At 42.9% G+C, this 25,800-nt stretch overlaps 1 protein-coding gene across 4 annotated transcripts in view; it reads left to right on the top strand.

Moving 5' to 3' along the window:
* Positions 1 to 25,800, top strand: part of LOC135906122 (protein YIPF1) — an 80,824-nt gene that overhangs the window by 9,226 nt on the left and 45,798 nt on the right. For all 4 annotated transcript variants that reach the window (XM_065437354.2, XM_065437350.2, XM_065437353.2 and 1 more), the window contains exons 4-5: positions 1,214 to 1,397; positions 16,423 to 16,539. In XM_065437354.2, coding sequence (XP_065293426.1) covers positions 1,214 to 1,397; positions 16,423 to 16,539 — 301 coding nt within the window. The remainder of the gene's footprint in view (positions 1 to 1,213; positions 1,398 to 16,422; positions 16,540 to 25,800) is intronic.

The following is a 25,800-nucleotide window of genomic DNA, read 5'->3' as shown; positions in this document are numbered from 1 at the left end:
TCGCAAGGCCCTTCTGACCTCATCTCTAATTGTAGGAGGAGTTTCTGTATACTGTTCAAGATTGTTTCGAACAGAGTACTCCTGACTCCTCTGGGTACTGTAAAGATCAGCATAGAATTCTTCTGCTACTTTTATTATACCTTCGAGATTGCTGATGATATTACCCTGCTTATCTTTCAGTACATACATCTTGGTTTGTCCAATGCCAAGTTTCTTTCACACTGATTTCAGGCTCTGTCTATATTTTACGGCTTCTTCAGTCTTTCCCACATTGTAGTTTCGAATGTCACTTATTTTCGCCTTGTTGATCAGTTTTGGCAGTTCCGCGAATTCCACATTATCTCTTGAGTTGGACACTTTCACTCTTTGTCGTTTCTTTAATAGGTTCTTTGTTACTTTGGACAGCTTGCCTACTGGTTGCCTTGGTGCCTTGCCTCCCACTTCAGTTGCTGCCTCTGAAGCCAGCCTCGTTACGGTTTTATTCGTTAGCTCTATGTCATCATCATCATCTATTTGTTCTAGGGCTGCATATTTGTTTGCAAGTGCCAGCCTGACTTTGTCTGCTTGTACCCTTACTGCCTCTAGGTTGACCCATTTCTTCTTGACCAATTTTACTCTTTATCCCATTATTACAGTATACCGAGTTTGCACTTTTCTCATCGCTAATTGAACATCTTCATAAAACTGATCTACTTCCTCATGATCGTGACTGGATGTTGGAGCGTAGGCTTGTACTACCTTTAATCTATACCTCTTATTAAGTTTGAATACGACTACTGCTACCCCTTCATTAATGCTGTAGAATTCGTCAGTGTTGCCCGCTATGACCTTACGGATTAGGAATCCTACCCCATATTGCTTCTTATCTGGGAGACCTCTATAGCAGAGGATGTAGTTGTACTCAGCACTGTATAAGCCTCACAAGTTCATCTAATCTCACTATGGCCAATGGCATCCTAAACAATGTCTGATAGTTCCTCAAAGAGTCCTGCTAAGCTAGCCCCACTTGACAGAGTTAGGGTGCTAAAGGTCGCCAGGGTCAGTTTCCATTGGCAAAGCAGAGGCATACACTTTTCACAAAACTGCTTGCATGTTTAAGCTTTTTCACCTGTATCTATGGTGACTCAAGGTTTGCTCATTCAGCATGCAGTGATCCAGAAGAAAGCCGGTTGAATAAAATCAAGGCTCCTTGTGCCTGTGCTTGTGCTGATAGTTACAGCTGCTGAACCGAGAGAGAGATGCCAGTGCACCGTCGTTCTGGAAGTTCAGCTACTACCAGAGCCTCTTTGACGTGACGACCAATGATGTGCTCAGGCGGCTGCTGTGGTCAGCCATGCCACAGTTTTCAAGCCCATCCTACCTCGAGAAGCACATCAGGCCTAACCCTGACCTCTATGGTGCGTCCACAAGTGCTGTCTTATTGTCTTTGATGATATTTTCAGCTCAAGCTGTTATGGTGATTCATTTCCCGTCTGTGTAATGTCGCCTTAGGCCGTGTTTTGCCATCAGGTAATGCCCAGAGTATACTTGACTTTATATTGTGCAATTGGCTTCGTACTTATGACCACCCCCTAAGCTGCAAACAAAAGACACCTCTTGCAGCTGTGTGATACCGCACATGCTCTGTTGTGCACCCACCTCTTAAACAATTGCGCAACGGATGGTGGCAGATAGTGCGAGGCCTACCAGTTCTGCAGCAGTCCTTCAGTGCCATCTGGCTTAACATGGTGGCATTGGAGCAAAAGGTAAAGTATCCACCGCAAGTCAAGGTCAGGACTTTTTTAGTCTTCGCTGGGAAACGTGTACTGCAAGTCCACGCCTGTGCACCTTGAAGCTTCTGATATGTAGCACAGACAGTTTATTAGTACAACAGCATATTAGCTCTTCACATCGTTGATGTACATGAGGAAGTACACTTTTTATTATAAAAATGGTGAGAATGATGTACTGGTACACCATTTCAGTACACTAGTCAAGTTTAGTCAAGTTTACTGCAACAGTCATGTTTGAGTTACATGGTAATAGCATTACAGCAGGAGGTTCCAGAGTTTTGAAAAAACTGCCAGTGGACCTCCTATGATTAGAAAAATAGGGTTATTATACAAAAACAGCAAAGAAGTGTGGTCATGTGAATAATAATAATAATAATAATAATAATAATAATAAGGCAAGTTGATTATTTGTAACAGGAAATTGGCTACATAAGTTAATGGCAATGCTAATTATTAAAAAAAAAACGTGAAAAATAATAAAAAATGTGGGAAGTAACAGAATAACAACGAATGTTAACAAGGATAATCAACACAGTGCTTGTGATGTGGTTCGTGTTTCTTTGTTTCCATCCCAGTCGCGCTGCACCTTTTGAATAGGAATGAACCGACATGAGAGACCAAACTCCTTTCATTATCAATAACATTAATTACTTATACAAAAAACAGTATGTATGCAGCAAAATGACATACATTTGAATAGTTAATTAAGAAATTAAGATCTTAATTCCTGAATGAAATATTCCTTTGTGCCTGCGTATATGTATCAACTTTGTATGATGATTTTATTTCTAAAGGTGACGAATTACATATTGTTATGCCAGAGGAGAGGGCTCTGAACTTGTAAAAGAAGATTATTGCACAGTCAAAGCCGGGTACTGTTTTTGTTAGTGCTGTGTTCAGGATCAATACATTCAATGAAGATGTCGTGTGTGATGAGCCTGTATGCAATTATGGATAGTTTCTGACAGAATAATTGTTGTAACGGGAGAATGTTAAGTTTAGGAAACAGTGACCTGCAGGACAAATCAAATGGGCTGAAAGTCATTGGTCTCATAGCTTGGTTCTGAAGTCACTGCAGACGTTCAGTATTCATAAAATACGTATTGGCCCATGACGATACACAATATGAAAGGTGGCTATGAATATAAGCAAAATATAAAGATCGTACGATGTGAGGTGGAAAGTAAGTTCTTGTCTTGACGATAATGTGGATGCCAAATGCAATCTTTTTCACAAGTGATCAGGTTTGTCCATGAAATTTTATTTCAGTATGTCCATGTTTATTATATAGAGCTTTCACTGTATTTGATAAATGCATGTAATGCAGTTCACAACTGGACATCCACTCAACTGAAGAACTCGTAAATGGGAAATAACTGCTTTCAGTTGTAGGGTGTGCCATGACAGTGGCAGTAATGAAACATAGTAACAGCGTGCCCCCAGATGCACATAGAGTTCATTGATACTATGGGATCGCACATTGCTCACCAGGCCCAGTTGGATATTTTTTCTTATTACATTGAAAGTTGTAAAACACTATCTAGGGAGTGTCTTCGTGCACGAGTTCTTTCTATTGTTTCAGTGTTAGAGGAGATAGGAGAAATAAAAAATTTCCTGTGCCATGCTGTTAGGAGACAAGCTCCACCAGACAGCCAACATAAATGCTTTCTCCTTTTGCCTTGACTAACTTGCACAAGCGACATTCCTTCCTTCATTCTTTCATACCAGAGCAGAGGGACTGCATCACATTTGTTTCACGAACCCCGCCTCCTTTTTTCCCCTTCTCTTCCTTTTTTTTGCTATGTGGTGCACTTCCAGTGGTTCTCTCGCACATTTTGCAACCTTCCAAGAGATTTTGGCTGCCTTCATAATGATTGAATCAGAATGCAAATTAGTGCGACAAAAAGGGCGGTCAGCTTTACGGCGGCGGTTAAACTAACCCGTAATAACAGATAAATTGGCTCACTAAGAAGTTCATTTTTCAAGTGTGTATTATGAAAAAGCTTGTTGAAGACTGATAAGCAGGGCATTTTCCCACACAAAGAGAGGTCAGTAAGCTGCAAAGTGAGTTTCGTCGATAATACACCAGAAAGGTGGTAATAATTTGACAAAATCAAACACCCTCTATGGTTTTTATCTAATTCTAGTTTATTAATGTGAAATTCTTGACTAGAATGGTACATATTAATAGGTGTTGTATTATATCAATATATTATTCTGAGTGTATTTCAGTGATTTATTTATGTGCCAGTTCAATCAAGCACATAGAAAAAGTTTGCTTTTTGGACATGTTCTTCACACGCAAATCGGGAGGTAAAGGGTGCAAGATATATGAGCTCAAAATAAATCTGTCTACAACACAGGACATGAGTTCACTTACTTCATTGACAACCTGAGGCACTACAACAACATATTTTATGGTTTCACACCTACTTGCCTACAAAAGTGGACAAAATGCATGTGTCTTCGGTATAACATAGCACTCATAATTTACTATTAAATGAATGAAAATTAAACGGTAACCTAAAGAAACCAAGATGAACCTCGACTAATTCACAAACAGATAGCTTCACACTCAGGTGGCTCATAAAACAGTATGCTGTGCAAAGTATCTTATTCGAACGGGGGTGGGGACCATCATGTGCAGTGCCTCGGGGAAATGCGTGCAGCAGTATGGCAATACCTGCTTTCCTGTTTTTGCTCATGCCACATCAACCAGCAGTGGCGTAGAGGTAGAACACCTGCCTCGCGTGCAAGAGGTCCGTGGTTCGAATCCCGGTGCCGCGCAATTTTCCACCAGATTAAAATGAAACAAAATAAAATAAACGCCTGTTGATAAAATTGCATAAACAGGTCTGGAGTGTGGCCTGATCTCGGTGACGAGAACCGGTAACGCACTCCCTCACCAGAGCAGGATTTGCCACCCTGGTGCAGTATTTGGCCACAACCTCCTATATGAACACAACAGTCAAACCCCAGCCCTCAGTCCCCACCAGCTGCGAAGCAACTGACCACGGCGGCAGTCAGACCTGTGACGCAGCAGAGGGTGCTAAGAATCCCTGGCTCTGGACAGGCCACCGATGGAAGATGAGCCTGGCAACGTTTAACGCTAGAACGTTATCTAGTGAGGTGAGTCTAGCAGTGCTATTGGAGGAATTAGGGGGCAGTAAATGGGATAAAATAGGGCTCAGTGAAGTTAGGAGGCCAAAAGAAGCATATACAGTGCTAAAAAGCGGGCACGTCCTGTGCTACCGGGGCTTAGCGGAGGACGACAACTAGGAGTCGGATTCCTAATTAATAAGAATATAGCTCGTAACATACAGGAATTCCATAGCATTAACGAGACAGTGACAGGACTTGTGAAACTTAATAAGAGGTACAAAATGAAGGTTGTTCAGGTCTACGCCCCTACATCCAGTCATGATGACCAGGAAGTCAAAAGCTTCTATGAAGACGTGGAATCGACGATGGAGAGAATGAAAACAAAATACACTATACTGATGGGCGACTTCAATGCCAGGGTAGGTAAGAAGCAGGCTGGAGACAAGGCAGTGGGGGAATATGGCATAGGCTCTAGGAATAGCAGGGGAGAGTTATTAGCAGAGATTGCAAAACAGAATAATATGAGGATAATGAATACCTTCTTCCGCAAGCGGAATAGACGAAAGTGGACGTGGAGGAGCCTGAACAGCGAGACGAGAAATGAAATAGACTTCATACTCTGCGCTTATTCTGGCATCATGCAAGCAAGGTGCGCTGCAGTAACCATAGGATGATAAGAACTCGAATTAGCCTAGACCTAAGGAGAGAATGAAATAAACTGGTACATAAGAAGCTGATCAATGAGTTAGTGGTAAGAGAGAAAATAGAGGAATTCCAGATCAAGCTACAGAACAGGTATTCAGCTTTAACCCAGGAAGAGGACCTTAGTGTTTAAACAGTGAACGACAATCTTGTGGGCATCATTAAGGAGTGTGCAATAGAAGTCGGTGGTAACTCCGGTAGACAGGATACTAGTAAGCTATTGCAGGAGACGAAAGATCTGATCAAGAAACGCGAATGTATGAAAGCCTCTAACCCTACAGCTAGAATAGAAGTGGCAGAACTTTCGAAGTTAATCAACAAGCATAAGACAGCTGACATAAGGAAGTATAATATGGATAGAATTGAACATGCTCTCAGGAATGGAGGAAGCCTAAAAGCAGTGAAGAAGAAACTAGGAATTGGCAACAATCAGATGTATGCATTAAGAGACAAAACCAGCAATATCATTACTAATATGGATGATATAGTTCAAGTGGCTGAGGAGTTCTATAAAGATTTATACAGTACCAGTGGCACCCACGATGATAATGGATGAGAGAATAGTCTAGAGGAATTCAAAATCCCACAGGTAATGCCGGAAGAAGTAAAGAAGGCCTTGGGAGCTATGCAAACGGGGAAGGCAACTGGGGAGGATCAGGTAACAGCAGATTTCTTGAAGGATGGAGGGCAGATTGTTCTAGAGAAACTGGGCCACCCTGTATACGCAATGCCTCATGACCTCGGGCGTACCGGAATCTTGGAAGAACGCTAACATAATCCTAATCCATAAGAAAGGGGACGCCAAAGACTTGAAAAATTATAGACCGATCAGCTTACTGTCAGTTGCCTACAAGCTATTTACTAAGGTAATCGCAAATAGAATCAGGAACACCTTAGACTTCCGTCAACCAAAGGACCAGGCAGGAATCCCTAAAGGCTACTCAACAAGAGACCATATTCACACTACCAATCAGGTGATAGAAAAATGTGCGGAATATAACCAACCTTTATATATAGCGTTCATTGATTACGAGAAAGCGTTTGATTCAGTCGAAACCTCAGCAGTCATGAAGGCATTGTGGACTCAGGATGTAGACGAGCCGTATGTAAAAATACTGAAAGATATCTATAGCAGCTCCACAGCCACCGTAGTCCTCCATAAAGAAAGCAACAAAATCCCAATAAAGAAAGGCGTCAGTCAGGGAGATACGATCTCTCCAATGCTATTCACAGCGTGTTTACAGGAGGTATTCAGAGACCTGGATTGGGAATTGGGGATAAGAGTTAATGGAGAATACCTTAGTAACTTGCGATTCGCTGATGATATTGCCTTGCTTAGTAACTCAGGGGGCCAACTGCAATGCATGGTCACTGACCTGGAGAGGCAAAGCCGAAGGGTGAGTCTAAAAACTAATCTGCAGAAAACTAAAGTAATGTTTAACAGTCTCGGAAGAGAACAGCAGTTTATGATAGGTAGTGAGGCACTGGAAGTGTTAAGGGAATACACCTACTTAGGACAGATAGTGACTGCGGGTCTGGATCATGAGACTGAAATAATCAGAATAAGAATGGGCTGGGGTGCATTTGGCAGGCATTCTCAGATCATGAACTGCAGGTTCCCATTATCCCTCAAGAGAAAAGTGTATGACAGCTGTGTCTTACCAGTACTCACATACGGGGCAGAAACCTGGAGGCTTATGAAAAGGGTTCTACTTCAATTGAGGACGACGCAACGAACTATGGAAAGAAGAATGATGGGTGTAACATTAGGGGTAAGAAAAGAGCAGATTGGGTTAGGGAAGAAACGCGAGTTAATGACATCTTGGTTGAAATCAAGAAAAAGAAATGGGCATGGGCAGGACATGTAATGAGGAGGGAAGATAACCGATGGTCATTAAGAGTTACCAAATGGATTCCAAGGGAAGGGATGCGTAGCAGAGGGCGGCAGAAAGTTAGGTGGGCGGATGAGATTAAGAAGTTTGTAGGGACGACATGGCCACAATTAGTACATGACCGGGGTTGTTGGAGAAGTGTGGGAAAGGCCTTTGCCCTGCAGTTCGCGTAACCAGGCTGATGGTGATGATGATGATGATGACATCAACCAATTATAATCGCGATTAAATCATTTATCGAACAATTGGAGAGTGAGAATTGCCCTTCACAAGGCACTAATAGTAATAAAATCGCCTCCAGTGGTTGTCGAATAGGTGCCGCAGTGCTACAGTTAACCTGCCAAAGGGGGGACCGAGCCCCTCCTGACTTTAAGCACTGCAATTGTTTTACATAATGCTAATTTAAGGGACGATGACATCCTTGAAAAGTTGAGGTGTAAATAACCGAATGTGGGATATAACATTATTCATGATGTAGTTAACATGATTTTGATCAAGAAAGGTTGGCAGTTACGTGAACTCCTAGATGCCTATGAGAGATTACTTCATCTTGCACAGAACCAACATTGTTATAAAGAGGTGGGTAATGTTCGAAAGATTCTCATTAAGCTACACTTTTTAGCATTTAAACACATCTGCCATGCATTGCACCAGTTAGTGATAGCTTTAAGGTCAGACTGAAGTGTAAGATCAGCGTGGAAGGTATGCAATAAATTACGCAGTCATCAGCATAAAGCCTAATAGATGATTGAACTACCTTAGTCAGGTCGTTAATATAAATTAAATATAGGAGAGGGCCAACGGCAGAATCTTGTGGCATACCCAAGGTAACTGGACAAGAAAGAGAATCAAAGTACTTAGCTGTCACCAATCGCGTTCTGTTAAAAATTTGCAATCCAGGCAATAATATTGGGATCAGTGTTCTATTTGCTTAATTATAAACATAGTAGTGGGTGACGTACAAGATCAGGTGATTTTTGAAAATTTATGAATATGCAATGATTGAAACTCCTATTGTCAAGAGCAGTGTAGAGTTCATTAGTAAAACAAATTATAGTTGCATTTCACACGAAAGTGATATGCGCAACCCGTGCTACTTAGCCGTAAAAAATGCATCAGACTTGAGGAAGTTAAACAAAACTTGAGCAGATGATATGTTCTAAGAGCTTGTAGGGAATGCTAGTTAGTGCTAGCTGGGCAATGCTGCAAGGGAGTCGTGCACATGCCCAGAAGATTCTGCGAAGCTTGTGACGCTCCATTTGAAGACACAGGTGTGCAAATAGTTCTGGCTGATAACACCTGCACCAGGTGCGCATTCCTGCCATGCTTTCATAGCCACTGAAGAACCACACAGATAGCTCATGCTCAAGTTGCAGTGGAAGAAGGCTTTATGACATCGTCGATGAAGCTGGCATTTTGGGGAAAGTACTCGGAAGAACGGCAATGGCCTGGGCATCCGGAGCTGGGCAATACTGCAAGGGAGTCGCACGCATTCGCAGCTGATTCAGCGAAGCTTGTGGCACTCCATCTGAATATACAGGCATGTAAATAGTTCTGGCTGATAACACTGATGTAATTTTGTAAGCATTTGGAAAGCATGGAAAGCATATTTAGCGCCAGCGAACAAGGACAGAAGGGAGACGACACCACAGTGAGCTAACTTCAACAACTTGATTTTCAGGAAACACCCACCTATTTAACCTATGCACAGTGGCACCACCTCCTCCAAATTTTAACCATCCAAAAAAGCCGTCTCCTTATCTAACAAGTCAACTGAAGGGGCACTAACACAGGTATCACTATTCCGACATATAGCCTGAGCCTCAACAATCTCTCGCACATCTTTATCTTTGTGCTTCACAAGCACCCGGCAGGAGCCATACACAGGCGCACAGCCGCGTTCCTGACAGTGAGTTGACAGATGACCGTATTGCTCATTTCTCACGTTTAGACTATGTTCTCGTAACCAGTCATTAAGGCACCTTCCGGTCTGTCTGATATATTTTTTCCCATAGGACACTGGAAGCTCATAAACAACAGCTTCTACGCTGTTGTTCTATGCAACCCACTGGTGCTTTACGATGATTCGTAGAGCATCCGACAGCTGGCTAACGGTACGGGTCCATTCACCGACATATTTTCACGAGTTTTGCTGCTGCTGAAAAGACCACTTTTGTGTCCACCCGGCTAGCCATTTTCTTTAGACTATGTTCCGTTCTATGCAGATAGGGCACTACCGCTACCTTACCCCTGCGCGCCGTCCATTGATTTGCGCGTCCCGAGTTGTGCTGTCTGACCCACATCTTCTTAGCAGCCCCCTCTATGACCAAAACCTGCACTGACTCTGCTGCTAAAACCCTGCTGCTGATAACCTTCCCGACTGATCCATATGACTCGTATACATTTTATGGTGGCAAGATTTCTTTAATGCTTTTACAAAGCACAAGTTGGCAATGCCCCTTTCGATGAGCTTCGAGTGAGGGGACCGATGTGGCAATGGGGGCTTATTAGCCCTAAGTTTATACTCCCAACACATGTGCTGTTTTATGAACTAAAGCTGAATATCTAAGAAGCGCAGCACATTATCAGTCGGCTCTTCAAGCGTGAGAGTAAGTGAGCTAAGGCCTGCAGAAAAAAACTTCGTAAGCTTGCCTACTCTAGAACAGGCGTCTGGTTCGAATAGGACTAAATGGTTATCAACGTACCTGACAACTTTAACCACTTGATGCTCTGACAAGGTACGTGACAGGTTTTTGTTATGGTGGGCTAGAAAAATGTTGCTTAGTATAGGCGCCAAACATGAACTGATGCAGACCCCCCGCTTTTTCATGAATATTTCATCATTCCATGCTGTATACATTGAGTGAAGGTAGCGACTAAGCATATCTAAAAAGCCCTGATCAGATAAACCAGCTGAATTTTGAAATGCAGCCATGCTATACTCGTTTATGCACTCTTCTACACATGGTATGAGTTTCATTTGAGGCAAGGCGTAGTACAAGTCATTTATGTCAAAGGAGCAAGCCGATAAGCTTTTGTCAGAATATCCTTTGAGGAAATCCACGATTTCCACAGAGCTCTTATTTATTTTATTTATTTATTTATTCGGTACACCTACATTGCCTGCACGGCATTATCGTAGGGGGGTTAAAATACAGATGGTCACAATGGGAAAATATTCAGCAACATCAAAAGAATACATCAGTAAATACAACATCTTCTAAGCCCTGAAATTCGCAAGAGCGGAAGACAAACTAACAAATTACCAAACAAAGTAAGTAACAAAGTAACTAGAAAAAAGAAAACAGTAGCATATGTACAGAGATGAATAACAGAACATTCAAAGAATATGGCTCTCAATAGCATTTTCAATACTAGACACTGCCATCACTTCATTAGGGAGCTCATCCCAATCGTTAATCATGTTAGGAAAAAATGAATACCTAAACACATTGGTACGGCACTGATATGACATGACAAGAACTTTATTTGAGTCCTGAGGGACTAAGACCTCGGGGAGCCAAACCGAAGGCTCCCGAAGATCAAGTCGGTGGCTCCGCCCACGATGGAACCGGGAGATCAAGTCCCGCGGCAATGTCGTGGGCCCTCTGGACAGCCTGGAGTTGAATGTTGAGATTGCTGCTCTTGAGAGAGTCCTGCCATTGTTCTTTCGTGATGGGTGGAGTGGTGGGGTGGGGTGGTGGGTGGGTGGAGTGGTGGGGTGGAGTGGTGGTGATGGGTTAAGGGCTGGGCACAGCCAGAGCATGTGGTCAAAGGAGCATGAGTCATGACCACATTTGGGGCACGACTGTGAGTGTTCAGGATCTATCCTCTGAAGAGACCGAGGAGTGGGATATGTACAGGTTTGCAGGAGTCTTAGTGTGGGCACTGATAAGCCCTAATTTTGTCAGTGTGGTCTCTCCTAGATGAAATGTAATGTGGCTCCTTAATGAACATTGTTTTGTCGATACCAGTTTTACTTTTGTATATATTGTAAAGGAATTTCAACCTTGGGATTTTCCTGCTTGAAGAGAGAGCTTTCCAACCCAACCCTTCCCGTATTCCAGATCCTCTCATAGTAAAATTATAATTACCTGTTACAAAGCGTGCTGCTTGCTTCTGGACGTGTTCTATTTTGTCTGTGAGGTTTTTAGTGTACGGATCCCAGGTAACGCATGCATATTCTAAAATAGGCCTGACATTTGTTAAATACAAGGTTGCCTTCAGTGATGAAGGAGAATGTTTAAAATTTTGTCTGAAAAAGTGGAGACAGTAAGCTTTCGCACAAATTGAGTTAACATGATTAGTCCAGTCAAGTGTTTCAGAAAATGTAACTCCGAGGTATTTAACATGCTCATTGGTACTGAGTGCAATATTATTTACGCAATAGAAACTGGGGAATTTTTTCTTTTTCTTTGTAAACTGCACATGGTAGCATTTACTGGTATCCAGAGTCATCTGCCACCGGTTGCACCAGATAGACACTTTTTCAAGGTCATCCTGTAAGACGGACATATCAGCATGGCATTTCACTGTACGATACATGACACAGTCGTCGGCGTACAGTCTAATGGCTGATTTGAGGCCTACTACCAAATCATTAATTTAAACAGGAACAAAACTGGTCCAAGCACAGAGCCCTGAGGCACTCCCGATAGCATGTGCATTGGATCTGATGTCACCCCATTAATAGCAACTTGCTGTTTGCACAGCTGTAAATAATCCCTTATCCAGCTGAGAATATGTTCAGGAATGCCTAGGAATGGTAATTTTAAGCAAAGGAGATTGTGCGGGACGACATTAAATGCTTTCCGCAGATCAAGGAAGAGTGAATCTATTGGTTCACCATGGTCCAGGCTGAGTGCAATGTCATGCGTGAATTCGGTTAGTTGTGTTATGCACAAAAAACCAGAGCGGAACCCATGCTGAGCCGAGGTGAAAAAGTTATTTGCTTGAAGACGCTTCATCAGATTAGAGCTAGTGCAAGACATCAAGCGTCTTACAACAAACGGAAGTTAAAGTTACCGGCCTGTAATTACCTACGTGTGTACGATCACCCTCTTTGAATATCGGAGTCACGTTGGCTGTCTTCCAATCTTCGGGCAGCTTTTGAATATCTAGTGACTTGTTGAATGATATTACTAAAAAAGGTGCTATCTGTCTTGAACAGTGCTTCAAAACATGATTAGAAATTCTATCAGATCCGTGAGCTGAATGTACGTTCAGATTAAACAACAAAGCCTCCACTCCTTCCTTGTTCACGGGAATTTTTTCCATTTGTGGTAATCGTGTCGATGTGTCAGAAATGGCAATGCTACATGGCTTCGTAAAAACTGAATGAAAATACTCGTTAGAGACTTCTGCTTTTCTTTTGTCTTCCTTAATTAGGTTACCATCATTTGCGATGGCCGGGATGCCAGTGTCATCCTTCTTGTTGCTCTTGATATACCGCCAGACCTCTTTGGGATTCGTTTTGAGTTTATCTGCTAAGGTTTGTAGATATGCATTCTTCACAACCTTCAATTCGCTTTTATGTTTTGTGCTGATATCCCTTAGCTTTGTGTACAAGTTTGGGTTGCTTGTTTTGCAATATATTTTGTAAGTTGGCAATTTTTTCTGAATTGATCTTTGTGGCGCTTAGCCGAAACCACATTAGACGGAACAAAATCTGAGGTCATTATAAGCAGTTTATCCCTGAATATGACCCACAGACTGTCGGTGCTACTAAATGAACTATAATGCTCAAATATAGGCAGGAAATAATTTAACTCATTAGAGATAGCCTCATAATTACCCCTTTCTTAAAGAGTACTTTTCTCGGCCGCATTTTGGTAAATTCTATTTTTCTGCAGCGAATAGTGCCTGCAACTACTTCATGATCACTAATCCCTGGTACTAGTGCAGTGAAGTCTATGACATCTGTCTGGTTGCTAAAGGCCAAGTCTAACACATTTCTGTTTGTACATCCAAAACGAGTAGGAAAATCAACGAACTGGAAGAGCCTATAAGTCATTATTATCTTGCAAAATGCCGACTGAAGCAATGACCATTGTCATTCTGCTCAACCATTGTCATTCTGCTCAGGACATAGATCACACCATTCGAAATCTGGCATGTTAAAATCACCCTCAAGAATTACAGTTTTAGACGACTGGGCTGAGAGTGACCTTGAAAGGCTGATAAATGGTTCAACAGTGTTCATATTAGGTGGTCTGTAGAAAGAACCGACAATAAGGGTGCTTCCATCTGAGAAGCATAGCCTGCACCATACAGATTCTAACGTATCGTAAGCTGGAAATAATGGTACACTTTCAATTGTGTCCCAAACTAGAACAAACACCCTGCCCTCCCCACACATTTCGGTCCTTCCTATATGCAACATAGTCTGATGGAAAAACCTCAGAATCCGCAATGTCAGGGTCTAACCAGGATTCAGTGGCGATAACAATGTCAGGCTCTGATATCGATAGAAGGCCTGCAAAATCAACAGTTTTATTCTTTAGTCTTCGGCAGTTTACGACAATAAAAGAAAGTTGTTCAGGTCTATTTCTAGTAAATTGGGAAGAAGGCTGTGTTGTTTGCTATTGCATACATTCTCGAACAGAACCAGTAGAGCCGTCAAAAATATATGTTTTTCCACCCATCACCACCTTGTTATATCTAAGCGTGTACTTCTTTTTTCGTTCCCGTGCATATGTGAGCAGAGAACTTCTTGCCTGACGGACATGTCTAGAATAATTTTCACCGATGGAAAAGTTAGTTCCCTTAAGCTTAGAGGCAGCGGTCAAGACCCTTTGCTTATCTTTGAAAGCAGTGAACTTCACAATTATAGGCCTCTTTTTGTTAACTACGTGTCTGCCAATTCTGTGCGCCCTCTCTATAGAGGAGGGGTTAATTTCTATTTCCAGATTTTCCGCACAAAGTGAAAGCACCTTGGACTCGGACTCGTTCCATGTTTCTTTTTCGGTGGCATCCAGACCAAAGAAAAGTAAATTATTTCTGCGCGACCTGTTTTCAATATCGCCTTGTTTTGCCAATACATTGCACACGGTATCAGCCAGATAAGTGTTTTGTGCCTGGAAACTTTCCTTTCCATTGCCCTCGGTCAGAGTTTCCATTTTTTTTGCCATCTGTTCAATTTGCTCATGCAGTGTTTTCTGCTGTGACCGCAAAACTTCAAGCTCCACGAGGATCTTCTCTTGGTGCTCTAGTAGTTTTGGTAGACATTTTATTGCCTTTAGTAATTGATGTTCTGCGTTTTCAGAAAAAGGGCCGGGATTTTCCTCAACTTCTCCTGCCATGAGTAACAGTACTTTCATCAAAGAAAACGTTAAACATACAGCACACCACACATCATTTACTAGCCCAACAAGCCCCCAGGTGACGTGTAGGGTTCTGGCACCGACATTGACATTCCGCAAACTGGTCTATAATGGTAAAATTCACCAACCTGCAGAAACAGGAGCTTTAAGTGCATGGTCCTCGTGTCGGCACCGGAACCCAGTTGAGCAGAGCATGGTAACCAAAAATGTGTCATCAGTATTAAGAATTCTGAGTTTTTCTTGCAAGAAAAGAGCAAACTTTCTCTTTTGCCATGACTCAGATTCCACCCGCCGTGGTTGCTCAGTGGCTATGGTGTTAGGCTGCTGAGCACGAGGTCGCGGGATCGAATCCCGGCCACGGCGGCCGCATTTCGATGGGGGCGAAATGTGAAAACACCTGTGTACTTAGATTTAGGTGCACGTTAAAGAACCCCTGGTGGTCAAAATTTCTGGAGTCCCCCACTACGGCGTGCCTCATAATCAGGAAGTGGTTTTGGCACGTAAAACCCCATATATTATTATTATTATGACTCAGATTCTGGAGCTATTACCCTTAATGGGCACTCATGTTTGTGCACCTTTTGCGCTAAACATGATTTGAAGGCAAACAGACTTTGCGTTGTCAATTTCACAAACTAATTGACTAAGGTCTGCCTTCTTGCAAAGATGCTTTGTTTCTAGCGTGATCTTTCTAAGAGATACATCTGCGATTGCCTCTGTGTTTGACCAGTGTCGTAACGTGTCTCTTAGAAAGACCAAGCTAGAAACAAAGCGTCTTTGCAAGCGAAACACAGTAGCAGTAACGAAGTGTATTCTTCTTTGCTGCTGGTGTAAATTTTTTGCAGGAGCATAATTGTTAACACATTGTTTTTGTAAATGTTTAAAATGTTTTACCCTTGGTTAGAGCAATATTAGCTCTTTGTTTGGCTGGTTAAGCTCAGCGCCACCAGGTGGCTGGACGTGTAGAGCGATCAGGCCGCTCACGTATGGCTATGCTAAAGCTGCTTCATCAGCTTGAGTTTATTCCTCCACCCATCCGTCGAAACGCCCAGCTCACCTGTGGTCACCGGAATATCAAGACACGTTCGGTGCTGCAACAAAGTGCTCTCAACGCATGCTGCTTTGATAGCTCTCGCTTGGGGTCGACTGCTAAGCAGCTGGCAGAGACGTTGGAGAGGCTTCGCAGGCGTGCTCCTAACAGCCGGAAGTAGACGACACAATGTACCATTATGACGCACAGCCAGTGAAGGCGGAGCTTAGTCCTGATCACTCGGCAGACAACTTGAGGAGAAAATGCATGACTGTAGAGGAGAGTAACTTGTATCATCTGTAGCTCCCCTAATATGAGACGCTTCACAGAAACTGTGGTGCGAATGATTAACTTAAGTTGTACCCTACGGACCTACAAAATTTGTCCGAACTGTTTCAGGGGCCCTTTGAAAACTCTATTTTGTATTTGCTGATACTCAAACCTATGTCTGAAGATTGACCTCTGAACAGTGAGGCGTCTCGTTTGTGGTGTTTGAAAATCCATGATAATAAGGGAAGAATGAGGAATATGGTGAAATGACAGTCAAGGCATATTTGTGAAGGTGAGTTTTGGTACAGAACCAATGTGCACTGTGTTTGCAGGGCCCATATGGGTAGGCCTGACATTGGTGGTGACTACGTCAGTGAGCAGCAATGTGGCCAGCTACTTGGAGACAGCTGGCCAGAGCAAGGACTTCTGGCACACTGACTACACTCGAGGTGGGGACCTTGCTACAGCATGTACCATGCCCCAAATGGGCCATTATGCCGACATGCTGGTCTCACCATTTTCATACGTTGACTAAGTGTTGAAATAGCTGCTTTGGACTGGTAATTTTGAATACTGTAGCATTTATTGCTCTTAACAGATAAGTGTACCACACTGAATGAACTGGGAAATAATGTTGCTCTCATTTTTCCATGAGCTCAGTGGATCCCACAAAGATTCGGCCCCTCATTGTGCAAGTGGCACGGCTGCACTATTCTGTGTTTCCTGAATTAGTCTTTCTTTATGCTAATCATGCAAAATATTGTGCACAAAAAAGGTGGAGGGCTGCGTAAAACACAGCATTAAACATTGCATGCATTAGTTGCTGGCTTGGCTGCTGTAGCAAGTGCTTTAGTTTTCATAGATATAGTATATACAATAGTCGTAGTCGTTGGCAACCCTAGAATTAAGTGAGAGTTGCACTGCTGTCCAACTAGTAGAGAATTCATATACAGTCGTCAACCAATAATTCGAACTCAACAAAGACTGCCAAAATGTCCGACTAATCGGTTGTCCGAAATACCGGATTCACCCAAAAATAAGTGACCTTATTCCATAAGTGGCCAAAAAAGTGTGCAGTATTCTCAGATCATCACTTCAATAGGTACCTTCAATTTAAAGAAGGGAATTGCGCTAAAAAAAAGACACGGACGAGTAAGGACATGGACCGTCCATGTCCTTACTTGTCCGTGTCTTTTTTTTAGCGCAATTTTCTTCTTTAAGTATGTACGACCGACTCGCCCAACAACGTGCTCACCTTCAATTCAGCATGACTGAAAATGGTCCTTCTCATGTACACATTGGCGTTTAAGAGCGACGGCATTGTTGGCAGAGTGCCAAGCACACTATCTTTCACATTATTAGCTCAAGAACCATTGTTGTCTACAAGTGATGTCATTCTTGCCACACTGTCTTATTACTGTGCGGAAACACTGCCACCCGTCGATGCGTCCGGTGCTAGTCATGTGAAATATCACGAAAACAAAGGTATCTTTCGAAATTGATCATTGAAAAATATGACCCAAGTTTATCAATGTGTGTAGCTGTTTGCACAAACACTTGCCTTTGGCTTAGACATTCCATGGCCATGAATTTCTTGCAATGATTTGTATGCAATTCCTTTTCACACTTTTCATGCTTCGTCAGTGGTCAGGGTGATGCTCCGACGGGATCAGCCTGCCATGAACAGCAGATGATAAGAGGGGCATAGGATCAAGCAGAAGGCATTTCTACAATATCACAGCACGAATCTCAACCATTGTCATGCCGTCGCACATGCTCAGAGGCTACAGATAGACAAAAATACTGTCTATGAATGCACTGAATTATTATTGGCGACTACAAGATCGACTAGGCTTCACTTGTTTCAGTTACACGGAGCGCTGGCACCATGGCCGATTACCATGCCGGAAACCATGCCGGCAACATCTCAAAGTAAAAATATAACTGTTTCTGAGTTACTCGATGGCCATACTTAGCATACGGTCATGCAATCCAAGTCCGAATCATTGCACAACTTGCTGCAAGGGCCTGAGATTTTGTTTGTCCTTATACACTGTCTATGGGACCCATGGCAGTGCCACAGAGCTATCCAAAAAAACAAGCATGTCCGAATTATTTGTGTCCAAATAATGTGTTGTTGACTGTACATAGATGCTCCAGCCAATTACATTTGCTCATTTTCATGATGTTACAGAGGCTATAAACTTATTTCAATATCGCGTTGTACCCATGTAAACATATTTGTGGCACTAAAAGACACTGAGAGCCACCAAGATTCTTATGGTAATTTTTGTGTTCACTCACCCTTGTTCACATGCATACTTGTGCAAACATCCTTCAGATTCAATCCAACAAGTTGCTTGTGTCACAGTGAGAACTTTGTGATTATGTTGCTTAGGAAAAGCCATGACCTTGCTTCTTGAACATTTGCACACAGTTGTTTTGCCAGTGCCCAGTTGCAACACAGCATGTCTCTTTCTCATGTATTTTGGCTACTGTGTATAAAAGTTGAACGTGTGTGCCTGCATCATTGCTTCACTGGCAGAAAAGGACTTCATGGTGCTGTTGGCATATGTCACATTTATCATATATACATGGTCCTTTATGGGGTGTGGAACCTGCCGGTGGTATTTTGGTCATCTGCAACAAGTGCCTTATGTGTAAGAGCAACTTGCTGATGCAAAATAAAAGTATCAGCTTATATCGTAGCTTGCAGAAGGGCATTTAAAGCAATTAAAAAAGTGTGAAATTAAAGCCAAGCATTAAACCATGGTTAGAAAAGCACAAATTAAGCCTTCTTGAAGAAGTAAATTACATGTACTATACTTTATTTGGAGGCGTTCTCAGTAGCACATACTTCGAAGTTTTACACTTGCATAATTAGTTTTATGTTATGTACGCCTGTATTCCTAACACTCAGTAGAGATAGGGCTGATGTTTGTACATAACTCTCAGCACTCCTGGTGCAAAGTACTTTTTCTTCGCTGCATTTAGTTTTTGTAAACCTGTGGACACCTTTCTGTATAGTATTTTTCATCACTTACACATCTGTCAAAACTCTGGTAATATGTTATACAGTTGAGACTCAATTTAACAAAGTGATGACCACACTTGAATTGTTTAGTTAAATAAGGAAGTTTGTAAAATCAAGTAAGGGATTTTTAGGTCCTTCAAAATCTAACATTGTAACATAGCAACACCCAAAAGGTGCCATGGCATTGTATTTGCCACTAACCCACGCCTGCGCATGTAAAAAGTATGTGAGGACGGCCTAACTACCGCCGTCCTTAGCGCCATCTGGTACGTAGAATGCTAGCGACTGCTGAGTCCGTTGTTCCATACAAGGGCGTGACATGCAGCCTCGTCAAAATAAAGCTAGGAAGCTAGGGCCGTGACAGGGTGCCTCAATGTTTAAACACGATAGTGTTAGAGTGCACGCTAAAAAAAAAAAACCATCCGTATGAAAATTAGAAAAAAATCTTTTTTTACTCATCTATTTCTGGAAAAACTTCATTGAATCTGGTTTAATACAAGCTAGTTTCGTTGATTTGGGTTGATGACAACATTGAACCTTATGGGTACTTACCAGGGAATGGAAATTTCTTCGTTAAATCAGAAAAGTCGTAAAATTGGGTTTTGTTATATCGAGTTTTAACTGTAGGAAGTTGTGATGGTGGCTTGCAAGCCGTCGCGTTGTCCCTACATTTATTTCTAGAGCGGAGCAGTGGCTGCAGCAACCAGCCCGGTCCAGAATGAAAGTGCGCCTCGTGACTGGTGTCACATGCAGATGTGCAGCACTGATGATTATGGTGGATGAGTACTTGCGATGATAAAGATTGCACTACAATGTGACTAATCTCCCATTTTGAATAGTTAGATATTATGAAGTAGACTGAAAAATTTCTACGGTATGTAGTTTGTCATCATCATCATCAGCCTGGTTACGCCCACTGCAGGGCAAAGGCCTCTCCCATACTTCTCCAACTACCTTGGTCATGTACTAATTGTGGCCATGTTGTCCCTGCAAACTTCTTAATCTCATCCGCCCACCTAACTTTCTGCCGCCCTTTGCTACGCATCCCTTCCCTTGGAATCCATTCTGTAACTCTTAATGACCATCGGTTATCTTCCCTCCTCATTACATGTCCTTCCCATGCCCATTTCTTTTTCTTGATTTCAACTAAGATGTCATTAACTTGCGTTTGTTCCCTCACCCAATCTGCTCTTTTCTTATCCCTTAACGTTACACCCATCATTCTTCTTTCCATAGCTCATTGCGTCGTCCTCAATTAAAGTAGAACCCTTTTCGTAAACCTCCAGGTTTCTGTCTCGTACGTGAGTACTGGTAAGACACAGCTGTTATAAACTTTTCTCTTGAGGGATAATGGCAACCTGCTGTTCATGATCTGAGAATGCCTGCCAAACGCACCCCAGCCCATTCTTATTCTTCTGATTATTTCAGTCTCTTGATCCAGTCCCGCAGTCACTATCTGTCCAAAGTAGATGTATTCCCTTAACACTTCCAGTGCCTCACTACCTATCGTAAACTGCTGTTCTCTTCCGAGACTGTTAAACATTACTTTAGTTTTCTGCAGATTAGTTTTTAGACCCACCCTTCGGCTTTGCCTCTCCAAGTCAGTGACCATGCATTGCACTTGGTCCCCTGAGTTACTAAGCAAGGCAATATCATCAGCGAATCGCAAGCTAATACGGTATTCTCCATTAACTCTTATCCCCAATTCTTCCCAATCCAGGTCTCTGAATACCTCCTGTAAACACGCTGTGAATAGCATTGGAGAGATGGTATCTCCCTGCCGGACGCCTTTCTTTATTGGGATTTTGTTGCTTTCTTTATGGAGGACTACAGGGGCTGTGGAGCTGCTATAGATATCTTTCAGTATTTTGAGTATGATATCTTTCAGTATTTTCAGTATGATTCCGCAATGCCTTCATGACTGCTGAGGTTTCAACTGAATCAAAGGCTTTCTCATAATCAATGAAAGCTATATATAAAGGTTGGTCATATTCCACACATTTTTCTATCACCTGATTGATAGTGTGAATATGGTCTCTTGTTGAGTAGTCTTTACGGAATCCTGCCTGGTCCTTTGGTTGACGAAAGTCTAAGGTGTTCCTGATTCTATTTGCAATTACCTTAGTAAATACTTTGTAGACAACGGACAGTAAGCTGATCGGTCTATAATTTTTCAAGTCTTTGGCGTCCCCTTTCTTATGGATTAGGATTATGTTAGCGTTTTTGCAAGGTTCCGGTACGCTCGAAGTCATGAGGCGTTGCGTATACAGGGTGGCCAGTTTCTCTAGAACAATCTGCCCACCATCCTTCAACAAATCTGCTGTTACCTGATCCTCCCCAGCTGCCTTCCCCCCTTGCATAGCTCCCAAGGCTTTCTTTACTTCTTTCGGCGTTACCTGTGGGATTTCAAATTCCTCTAGACTATTCTCTCTTCCATTACCGTCGTGGGTGCCACTGGTACTGTATAAATCTCTATAGAACTCCTCAGCCACTTGAACTATCTCATCCATATTAGTAATGATATTGCCGGCTTTGTCTCTTAACGCATACATCTGATTGTTGCCAATTCCTAGTTTCTTCTTCACTGCTTTTAGGCTTCCTCCATTCCTGAGAGCATGTTCAATTCTATCCATATTATACTTCCTTATAGATAGAATTGAACATGCTCTCAGGAATGGAGGAAGCCTAAAAGCAGTGAAGAAGAAACTGTGATGAAACAGTGAAGAACTTTGTCACCTGGTAACTAATGCTTGAAAGCAGTTCTTATTTTTACTATTATTCATAAAAGGTATTTTGTACAATTTTAGAGTGCAGCTCTTAAGCAGCCATTCCTGTGTTTCGTGGTGGCGGGGTCCTGTCGGCATCTTCCCTCGGTGTAACTGAGCAAACAAGCACAGCAAACTATAAAAGAGTGAGCGTGGAGTACAAAAGGAGGATGAAAAGTGGCAATAACAAAGAAAGCATGAGAAGAAAAGTGGAGGAGGAAGATATGGCGAAAGCTTGAGAAGAAAAGCGTGGTGCTGTGCAAGACGAGCTACGTGGCGATGACCACTACGACATAGCGTCAGAGTAGCGCACCATCCTCGGTTCACCGATGGCATGCAACGAGCACATCGACCAGTACCATATATGAAAACAAAGCGCTGCATGAGTGGAAATCTGTCTGCGGCAGCTGCTGTGAATCGCAGCCATGCGTTACTGCACACTGCCTTTTGCGATGTCCCAATTAGCGAGGCAACCACGGCACACTTCGCTCCGCTTGCAGTGTGCCGCATGAGACAGATTTTCCGTGCAAGCCAACATATCTCAAAATAAAAACACGTATAGAGCTGGGCTCAAATTTGCATTAGGTAGTATTGTAACCGTCGGTTAATTTTTTTTCTGCTTACTAATGCAAGGCAAAGAATGTTGCTTGTGGCATTACGGATAATGGCTTCTTTCAATAGCACATTGTAGTCATTGTGGAGCTCTCTATTACTTGAAGAATTCAGAACATTTTTACAGCAGACGATTCGTGAGGCGACAGATTTCAATGGGGAGGCCATTCTATGACTGCATAGAAAGGTGTTTAAGGACCCTTTTAGAATATGTGCAAGTTTTCTTGGTACTTTCATCACTTCAGTTATGTTAATACAGTTGAACCTTGCCATAACGAAATCGGCGGGGAACGCAAAAAAAATTCGCTTTCGCGAGAATTTCGTTGTTGTGAAAAGACAACACAGATAAGTAATGCATCGCAGAACAAAACACTACTGTCCAAATTCCGTTAGCCTACTTTGCAAGCTTTGCTGAAGGATATAGAACTGCATTGCCGACAGTGCAAAGTGTGCCGCATGCGTCGACCAGCAGTGGCAGTACTGCCGTAGTGCAGTATTCTCTGTCAATTGCTTTCGAAGATGTGATCACTTTGCAAGACATTGCGTTACTTGGCACCGGACACAGAGCAACAGCGCATGCAGCAGCACTTCTCCAGCGCACGCTCTTGCCCGTAGGTGCCGACGCGTCCGGTGCCAATCGCAAAAGTGATTGTATCTCGTCTATGCGAAGGCAAACGATCAAGATAATGGCCCTTTTGCTCAAGTCTACGTCCAGTGCCGAATCCGCATATGATGCCTGTCGGGTGGCACCAAAACCAGTGTTCTTGAAGCAAGGGATGCGTATTCCCACGCGATCACTGGCCTGATGCATGACAATCTATATGCTGCGACTGCCATCTCAAGCGCCATAAACAATTCCATGTAGATGGGGCGTGGATTTCTTTGTTTTTGCTGCATTTTTCTCACCGAGGCGCACATTACACAGTGCACTGCCGCGACCGGGGATTGTTGTTCGAAACACACGTCAAGTTTGCGTTCAGTTTTGCCTCACGCGATTGACCTAGGGCTCGCCGAGTCGTCAGCCACGGGGAACGCAAACTGAACGCGCGTTTTGAACAACGATCTACGATCTCACCTAGTAGGTGTGCAAACACCGTCATCACATGTCAGTAGCAATGTGCGTGCCACTCATGGTGCCGCTTGAAACGGGCTATCAACAAACTAGATGGCAGCCATGACGTGTTTCCAGCTCACTGATCGCTTCCGGCGCCCACACAAGTGTAATGTGGTGGTATTTTATACAATTTTAGTGCAAAACAATTGCATTTGAGCACATTTTGGAGCCTGCTAGCCTTATGCAATATGTGGAGTTCACGCAAATTTCGTTGATGCGGGATTGCAGTACAGCAACATTTCTTTTCCGAGAGGTACGAAATGCATTGAATCCTATGGGCATTCGCTGGGGTTATGAAAATGTTTCGTTGTTGCGGTATTTCATTATCACGGGTTCTGACTGTATACCATCAGTCTGCTTAATATAGTGAACAACCACGTCAGGAGTTGAAACAACATGTTTGTTCAGCACATATTTTACTGCATATATATAACAATGTAAACCGTGCTGCTCTTGCATTGAAAACTGCAGCTTTCTACTTCACTTTCTTTCATCCTGCTGTTACCAAATTCTGATGCACTCAGTTACAGATTGCAGAAAACCTAACATGAACCTTCCTTCTTGCATCTTCATTCAATCCCTGTGCCTTGTGCCAGTAGTAGCGGCAACACAATGACCCAGACCACCCGCAATGACCTCTACAAGTGAAATGCTATGCATGCTCAAGGGAAACTACTTGAAATATCCATTACCTCATGTGGGAATGTGAAGGACCCCAGACATTCTGGGACTGACCTAAGTAGGCGACATCACTTCAGGACTGGGTTCAACCATATGCTAACATCGGAGAGATTTTAGGTACTGAGGGCCTCACATGTGAAGCGTCTGTATTGAGCCTTATTCAGCTCCCTTACCCATTTCCCCAATTAGGCGTTGAGCCATTGTGTAAATAAGTCAATCTCGGATATTTCTAATTATTGTCTGTATCGAACAGTTGCAACATTCCCTTGGAAATCCTGCGCAAAAGTATAGCACGGTACTACGCCTGTATTGAACTCCCATTCACCACCACATTTAATATATCGAATGCTGCACTGCGCCCATGCAAGTGCACTCCTAAAAGGGGTGCTATCACTTCTCGCACCATCGATTATTCGAAACAAAAGTGTTTTGGCAGATGCAGTCAAACAAGACATCAAATCTAAAGGGCTGTACTTGCCGTGGAGAAAAAATAAGCAGAGTTTGTGTCTCATTTCTTCTCGCTCTGATATGGATGGCTCATGAAAACTCTACATACTGAATAAACAGCACAGAAACATGACTATGAGAAGCTGTGTCTGTGCTGTTTATTCAGTATGTCAATGTTCAACCAACTAGCCCAAATTAGCACTCTTCATGAAAACTGGGGCCGTTTGTTATTGGCAAGAGCAGGTCACCACTCTGCTTCAAGAACGTGAAAGACCTCTTGGTGCGATACGCGTTCGACAGGAAAGCATGCATGACACTCAATCTTTTGATTGAGTGGCCACAGTCATGCGATGCTGAACTAAAGATGGCTGCACCACCTGGTCTTTCTTGTAGGGCAGGGTTTTCTGCAAACATTTTTGGGTTCCATGAGTGGCCAAAATGAATCCGACCTCAACCCCCACTTGGATGGATACTTAAATTACAGCTTGCATTTAAAAAAGCCACCACATGCCCCATTTGCACTTGGGTAGTTTTTGTGGGATGACCACTGAGGTGGCAGGACCAAGACTCATCTCCGCGTAATTTGTAGGTCCATGCTGAAAGCATTTGATGTGTGAATGCAGCCACTTCGAAGCTAACAGCGTCTGTGTATTGTTGGCAGTTACCAACACAGTAGTTGAAGAGAAGGGTTGAGCTCGAGAGGACCACACAACATCAGGGCACTGAGCAACACTCAAGAGAGGGCAAACTTAAGGGAGACAAGTACAATCGGTTTCAACAGGAAGTTGCTTCCAAAACCAAAACCCAACAGAACAATCTGACTGGTTGACTAATTGAAAATAGCGTCAATGAAATGGGTGCACGGGAAAGGCAGACAGCGTCGCTGTGATTCTGTCCGGATTGGTGCACTGCAGTGACGTCGTACTCCTGAAGGCAGAGGCTACAATGAGCAGGAATGCCTGACAGGTCCATTAGATTGCAAAGCCAATAGAGTGAGTCACTTACTGCTCGAAATGGCCTATCATAAAGGAAAAGTCCGAACTTACTGATGGCCCAA

The sequence above is a fragment of the Dermacentor albipictus genome, chromosome 9 (assembly GCF_038994185.2).
Source record: "Dermacentor albipictus isolate Rhodes 1998 colony chromosome 9, USDA_Dalb.pri_finalv2, whole genome shotgun sequence".
Classification (NCBI taxonomy): Eukaryota; Metazoa; Arthropoda; class Arachnida; order Ixodida; family Ixodidae; genus Dermacentor; species Dermacentor albipictus.
The sequence above is the reverse complement of the archived record's forward strand: the minus strand, read 5'-3'. Positions and strand labels throughout refer to the sequence as shown.